General features: G+C 36.7%; 1 protein-coding gene across 2 annotated transcripts in view; it reads right to left on the bottom strand.

The window, feature by feature from the left end:
* Window positions 1–1,534: 1,534 nt before the first annotated feature.
* LOC121387821 (krev interaction trapped protein 1-like) overlaps window positions 1,535–8,278 on the bottom strand; it is a 42,582-nt gene continuing 35,838 nt past the window's right edge. The window contains exons 17-18 of one of the 2 annotated variants that reach the window (XM_041519039.1): window positions 7,908–8,144; window positions 3,977–4,100 (exon numbers count right to left, since the gene is read on the bottom strand). In XM_041519039.1, coding sequence (XP_041374973.1) covers window positions 7,911–8,144 — 234 coding nt within the window. In that variant the 3' untranslated portion in view covers window positions 3,977–4,100; window positions 7,908–7,910. Of the gene's footprint in view, window positions 4,101–7,907; window positions 8,145–8,278 lie in introns of both variants that reach the window. The other variant, XM_041519040.1, reaches the window with a different exon arrangement.

Genomic DNA, 8,278 nt, shown 5'->3' with positions numbered 1-8,278 from the left:
TGAACACTGTTATATAAACAATTTCCACAGATTACACCAGTCATTGAACACTTGTTATATAAACAATTTCCACAGATTACACCAGTCATTGAACACTGTTATATAAACAATTTCCACAGATTACACCAGTCATTGAACACTGTTATATAAACAATTTCCACAGATTACACCAGTCATTGAACACTGGTTGTAGGGATCGTACTTAACAATGGCAATTACTATCATTGAGATGTAATTTGTCGTAGGTAGAGAGCATCACCGAAGCTCCTCAACAATGGCAAAATGTATACATCTGGGGCCTAATTCACTAAAGTCTCGCAACTTTGCGGTATCGCAGTGCAATGCTAAAAGACTTGCAAAGAGGATACTTTGTTGTCTAGCAGAGCCTAAGAGAGCTTTGTGAATTAGGCCCCTGGTGTACATTATCTGCCAATATTTAACATTTGCACATTTAAAATATATGTCTACATACAGCATATGTATTTGAAGTTACATATTTAACATTGGAATTACATTAAGTCAGGGGCGTAGGCTGGGGGGGGGATTGGGGGTTCGGATGAACCCCTCCGCTGAAGCAAATGGTCCGCTTTCAGTACTAAAACATACAGGTTTATAAATATGGAGTTTCGGGTGGTGCAAAAACAAAATAGAAAAAGGTCCACTTGGTTCATATTCGAACCCCCCCAGGTCCAGATCACGCTATGGCCCTGATTAAGTAGTCATTTAACATGTGAATTTTACACATTACAACCGTTGCAACTGCCCGTAACAAGCGGCAATGCTGTGAAGATTGTTGCAGAGTATTAAATTCTCCATGACACTTTTTGTTTTGCTTTCGACTATATTTGAATCATTTTTTCACATGTTTTTTTGCAAATAGACATTTTCTTAATTGCAAGGGTTGTGTTCTGAAATAATACAAAGTTATGTATTAAACCTCAGAAATTACATTAGACATTTATAACATGTGAATTTACATATTATGCAATTGGAAGGCACACTTTCACAAACTACATAAAACGATGTAATTTTTCACAATATTATGTACGGTAATTAGAAGTAACACACGTAAAACATTTACATTATGGCAGAATTTACAAACTTTAAGAATTTACAAACTTTAAGCCTGTTTTGTCTTACACACAATGTCATGTAGTTACATATATTCACAATGTTTAAACACCAGTGTTATCACAAATAAGAAAAACAGGCGTCATTAACTCAGACCAAAATGTTTAAGATGTGAATTTAAAGAAATGTTTTATTTAACGACGCACCCAACACACTTCATTCACGGCTACATGGCGTCAGACATATGGTGAAGGACCACACAGATTTTGTGAGGAAACCCACTGTCGCCACTATATGGAACACTCCTTCCGATCAGCAGCAAGGGATCTTTTATTTGCTCTTCCCTTGAACCAGTTATGGATCACTGGTCGGTGCAAGTGGTTTACACCTACCCATTGAGCCTTGCGGAGCACTCACTCAGGGTTTGGAGTCGGTATCTGGATTAAAAATCCCATGCCTCGACTGGGATCCGAACCCAATACCTACCAGCCTGTAGACCGATGGACTAACCACGACGCCAATAAGATGTGAATTTAAACAATATTATGTATGGTAATTAGAAGTTACAAACAAATTGTCTAATCTAAAGTCATACTTATAACAAATTACAATAATGTAATTTATTGTAATTAGAAGTTAACAAATTACATTAATGTAATCTATTGTAATTAGAAGTTACAAATTACATTAATGTAATCCACTGTAATTAGAAGTTAACAAATTACATTTTGCACCAAATTTACAAAGCCTGTTTTTCATAAACGCAGGTGTTTAAGCGTTGTAAATGTATTTTATTATATATGTGTAAGACAAAAACACTTTGTAAAGTTGGCCATATATGTCAATGTTCAACATGTTAACTGACAAAATATTATGTAATCAGAAGTTACTTTTACCAAAATCACATTGGACATTTAATGTTATTATACATGACATTATGTAATGAGAAGTTACATAGTTGACAAATCACATCAGGAAATTTAATGTTATTATACCTGACGTTATGTAATGAGAAGTTACATAGTTAACAAATCACATCAGGCAATTTAATGTGCATTTACATAATATTTTGTAATTTAAAGTTACTTTTACAAAATCACATTCAACATTTAATGTGATTTTACATAATATTATGCAATTAAAAGTTACACTTTTAAACAAATTACATCAGACATTTAATGTGCATTTATATACTATTTTGTAATTAGAAGTTACTTTTACAATTCACATTCAACATTTAATGTGATCTTACATAATATTATACAATTAAAAGTTACACTTTTAAACAAATTACATCAGACATTTAATGTGCATTTACACACTATTTTGTAATTTGAAGTTACACTTTTAACAAATTACACTACACATACATACCGGTACATACATGTATGACTTTACACACTAAATATAACTTCACATATTAAACACTGCACCTGTGTAATGTTGTATTCCACATTTAACATTACACACTGAATATAACATCACATATTAAACACTGCACCTGTGTAATGTTGTATTCCACATTTAAAATTACACACTGAACGCATATGAAAAAATATAAATAATAATAAAAAATGATGTAAAAAGCTAAAAACAAAACAAAAAAACCCACACATCCATCATATAGGTAGGTTGTTTTTTGTGTTTTTTTCTATCAACACCTGGTGAAAGTTTTTTGGGTGTTTTGTTTTAGGGGGTTGGGGGAGTCTGAGAGAGATCCCAAAAGTTAGGTTGTGTCTTTTTCCCAACTGACATGGATAACGAGTCTGTTTCTGATCGACAGGTAAGTTGTGGTTTTTCCCCCAATGACAGGGAGGTTGTGGTTTAATTGACAGGTAGTGAGGTAGGGAGGTGGAGTTTTCTGACTGACAGACAGGTGACATGTTTTTTGATTCTAATTGACACATGAGTGAAGTTTTTGTAAAAAGGTAGGTGGATTTTTATTTTTATGTTGTTGGGGGGGGGGGGGGGGGGTGGAGTTGGGAGGTTGGGGGGGGACATTTATTTTTTGTCGGTTATTTAATAGTTATTTTGTTTTGGGGGGTTTTGTTGGTTTGTTTTCCGAGTGACACAAGCAGATGGGATGGAATTTTGATTGACACATGGGTGGAGTTTGGAGATTTTGTTCACAAGTAAATGGGAAGTTTATCGGACTTACACAAAGTAGAGGGGTTTTTGTTTTGGTGTTTTTTTGTTTTTTATTAACTCAAGGATGGCGGTTTTCTTAACAAGTGGGTGGATTTTTTTTGTAACTAACATAGTTTTTCTTCACAGGGAGGTGGAGACTTTGTCTGATTGAGACATGAGTAGATTTAGTTTTCTGATTAACATACAGGTGGAGTTTATTGTCAACTGGAAAGTGGGAGGGAGGAATTTTGTCTTGGTTGACACATGGGTGGAGTTTGTGCTCACAGGGAGGTGGACTTTTCTTCTGATTGACACAAGGATAGAATTATTGTTCACAGGTAAGTGGGAGGGAATTTTGTCTGACTGACACATGAGCGTATTTTTTGTTGATGGATAAAAAAATATTTCCTAACTGGCACATGGGTGGAGTCTTTGTTCACAGTGAGGTGGAGATTTCGTCTGATTGACACACGAACAGTTTGTTTTTCTTTTTTAATTTGTTTTGTTTTCTGATGCCAGTGGAGTTTTACTGACACATATGGGTGGAGTTTCACTGACATGGGTGGAGTTTAACCGACATATGGGTGGAGTTTTACTGACACGTGGGTGGAGTTTGTTTCACTGACACGTGGGTTAAGTTTCACTGCCAGGTGGGTGGAGTTTATCCCCATCACTCAGATGTCCCTTGTGTACAAGCTCATGAGTTCATGCATCTCTGCTAGTTTCCTCATCAAGTAGTTGATAAGTCCCGCCTGTTTTGACCTCAGCTTCATGACAATGGCTGGTGAGTTGTGGCCCAGTTTCTTGTCCGGCCAGGACACATGTACACGAACCTCCAACATCGAATACTCCTGCACGTGCTTCCACTCGATCTCGGAATACCGGTACGTTGAGAGGCGTTTCTGAAATAATGAAATATACAAACTGTTTAAGAAAGGACAGAAATATTTTTGAAAGTTAAACTTTGTTTTATTTGGCTGGGGCTAAGAATAGACGGACATCTTCATATCTGTGAACATAGTATATAAGAAAGGAAAGGAATATTTCGATGGGCTGTCTATCAAACTCGCTATGTCAGCTCTTTGTAAAAATGAGCTTAGTTCACTAGTTTGTTTGGTTAGGTTTTGGCGGGGGGGGTTTGGAGGAATGCTGAGATACAATTTTGATCACAATAACGGTTTTGTTATTCAAATTTCTTGAGGGTTTTTTGGTGGGGGGGGGGGGGGGAGAGAACATACATGTACATGCAATAGCCTGTATAATTTAATAAAAAAAATTAAATAAATTAAATCTGCTTTCTTTTCTAGACTTTTCTTAAAACTAATTTTTGAAAACCATGACTTCGGACATAACCAGTTCCGATTGTCGACCCTTAGCTCAGTGGGTAGAGCGCTTGCCTGAGGTACCTGCATCGTAGGATTGAACCTCCTCAGTCGACCCTTGCTCTGATTGGGTTATTTACCAATGCACCATGACTGGTCTGTCAAAGGTCTTGGTATGTGCTGTCCTGGGAAATTGCATATAAAAGATTCATTGCTAATAATGGGAAAAAATGTAGCAAGTTTTCTCTCTAAGACTATATGTCAGAATTACAACAAACTGCCAGTATTGTGGGGGTGGGGTCTTTTGGTGTTGAGGTGGGGTCTTTTGGTGTTGGGGTGGGTCTTTTAGTGTTGGGGTGGAGTGTGTTGGCTAGAGGATTACTAACTTTGCACAACAAACTGCCGAGGGCTACATACAGTTATGGTCAAAGCACGTGGTATGTGCTTTCCTGTCTGTGGAAAAGTGCATATAAAAGATCCCTTGCTGCTAATGGAAATATGTAGCGGTTTCCATCGATGACTACGAGTCATAATTAATTACCAAATGTTTGACATCCAGTAGCCGATGATTAATAGATCAATGTGCTCTAGTGGTGTTGTTAAACAAAATAAACTTTTTAACGTGTGGTATTTTAACACATGGTCGGGAAGAGAGTGAGAGAATGTGAGACAGACAGACAGACAGACAGACAGACAGACATACAACTTTAATTAACAATGTTTTACACAGTAGTGATCAGGTAATTTTTGTTGCCCATTACCACCACTGGTAGCAAATAAACATTATTTTCATAAATATCATCTTTATTTCTCTTTGCTGCATTGTCATTTACTTACACCACCCCGACGCTTCCAATACAGTCTTTATTATATACATACAGTATTTTATTTCCAGCACATACTTTCCTAATTCCAGCAAATGGCAGGTGTGTGGCACGGATAACCATAAGAGACAAGCACATGTCGTGGTGGGAGAGACAAGGACTGGGATGTGGTGGTGGACAGCAGATAAGTCTTCTATTTCCTGTATCTTGTATTTCTGGCATCTTGTTTAATTTTCTGAATATTGATCAACTTTATTTCCTGAACACGGTTTTATTTTTTGGGCCACTATTTTGTCATCCTAAAACATTTTCCTTTATGCCGTTCTCTATTTTTAATGCCAACAAATTATTTCAAAAAATACTTGTTTCCAAACAACTACGCAATATAATTTAACCACCACCTGTTTTAAAATACCTATAAAACAATTAATCCCATCACCATCTATTTCCAAACACCAGGGGTCGAAAATAGCTAACATTCTTGCCAAATATTTGGTCTTGCAAGTTTGTTTATTTTGTTTAACAACACCACTAGAGCACATTGATTTATTAATCATCAGCTATTGGATGTCAAACACTTGGTAATTTTGACATATACTATCAGAGAAAATCCCGCTAAATTTTTCCATTAGTAGCAAGGAATCTTTTATATGCACCATCCCACAGACAGGATAGCACATACCACAGCCTTTGATCTGCCAGTTGTGGTGCACTGGTTGGGACGAGAAATAGCCCAATGGGTCCACCGACGGGGATCGATGCCACATCAGGGGAGCGCTATACCACTGGGCTATGTCCCGACCACATTACATATAATGTTTGTGTAAATTATTTATGGTTTTTGTCAGGCAGCAAATGCTGCTCAAGATACATAATATGCTTCCTGTTAAAGGGACAGTCCTGAGTTTGCTGCCATTGTAAACTTTTCCGACTAATAAACTATTCTAAGGACTAAAATTACATACTAAATATAATTTTGTGTTTATGATATCAGTGTTTCTATATATTCAGTGTGTTTCTGGTTGTCCTAATGTTTGAAGGTAGCCCAAACTGAATTTAGTCTCCCAACAATTTCATATGTATGAACACAATTATAAACTAAAAAATACAATGAAGTTTGACCTAGTACAAAGACTAGGGCGATCAGAAACATTTTTAATACACAGCCAGTGATATTTCATTCCAGAACAATGTATGTAAAATACAATTTCAGTCATTAAAACGTCTCTGTTGGTCGGCAACATCTTGACAATGACAACAAACTCAGGACTGTCCCTTTAATTAGTTTCACAAGTAGGTTTTGCTTTCCAGCTTATTTCTGACAGTATTTCAAATCCTTGCCGGATTCCTCATTTTAAGCCAGGATAATAATATACATACATGTACAAATCATAAATTTGTATCCATCGTTGTCTACTGAAGTTCTTTTGTGATAATTACACAATAATTAAGAAATAATTTACTTGCAAGATGTCAGTTTTAAGCATTTGCTTACAAACTGGGAGTGGGACGTAGCCCAGTGGTAAAGTGCTTGCCTGATGCACGGTCAGACCAGAATCGATCCACAACAGGCTATAGTTTGTTCCAGTCAGAGCATCACGACTGGTACATGTAAATCAAAGGCTGTGGTATGTGCTATCCTGTCTGTAGGATGGTGCATATAAAAGATCCCTTGTTACTAATGGAAAATTATAGCAGGTTTCCTCTGTCAAAATTACCAAATGTTTGACATCCAATAGCCGATGATTAATCAATGTGCTCTAGTGGTGTTGTTAAACAAAATAAACTTTAAACTTTAATTTTGCTTCTAAATTAAAATATAAAAAAGCACAGATTGCTTGCAACTGCACAACACTAATTTTGAGGCACAAACTTTACAAGTAGCACATTTCAATATGAGTAACCTGTTACACTGAACAAATGGGACTGGCACAAGAAAGAATTTTCTCGCACTATTCAGAGGGCAATATACATACATGTACATACAGTTAAACTTCGGTATCTCGATGTTGAAGGGACCAAGCTCGAGATATCCGTGGCTCGAGATAAACATAATAGTCGATGATATAAATTATGCCAAACATGTGTTTGCAAACTTAACAACAGTCAACAATATAGTCAGGGGCGATTCGAATATGAACTGTTTTGTCTATATTTTCAGTTTAATGCAATGTATATACAGTGTTCTTTATTACTTGGGAGGAATTTGGGGAAGAACAAAAATGGCAAATAAAAGCAATAGTCAAAGCAGGTCATTTTTGTTATACTTCGAGGAAAAACCCAATAAAGGGACCCAAAAATGTGCTCAACATAAGCCTGGTACTTGAGGTTAGCGTGCTCGCGATAACAGTGCTCAATTTGGTAACATTACACAGGGAAAATGCCGGGACCAGCAATGGACCTCGAGATATGTTGGGTACTCGAGGTTACCGAGGTTGAGATACCGACGTTTGACTGTGTATATATATATATATATATATATATATATACACACACACATACATGTACATATACATATATATATATATATATATATTAAAGTGTTAATAATTTAGTTTTTTACATTTTAATACAAGGGCCATATGTCTAAAGCGTACGACACCGGTCTCCTGTGAACAGCGGATATCTGCTGCATGAGATAGCTCATGCTCCCGGCCTGCCATGACCGTACTTTCACCAGCACCTTGCCCGAGTTCCTGCTCCAGCCCGGCCTACTGGCCTCGTGTATGACCAGATAGTGCCATATCTCCTGTACATGCTCCCAGTCCATTTCGTTGTATAAGAAAGAATGGAGTTTCCTCTGCAATGAAGTTCCAGGGATGTCATTAATAAACGGCTGGCGACGATTTTTTTTTTCTGTCGTCAAATATTAAGTTAAAATGTATGCCAAATGTAGAAATATTTAAAATTGTTTTTGATTCAGATGATGATATG

The sequence above is a fragment of the Gigantopelta aegis genome, chromosome 13, assembly GCF_016097555.1.
Source record: "Gigantopelta aegis isolate Gae_Host chromosome 13, Gae_host_genome, whole genome shotgun sequence".
NCBI classification, from domain to species: Eukaryota; Metazoa; Mollusca; class Gastropoda; order Neomphalida; family Peltospiridae; genus Gigantopelta; species Gigantopelta aegis.
Note: the sequence above shows the minus strand (reverse complement) of the source record. Positions and strands in the feature narration are given on the sequence as shown.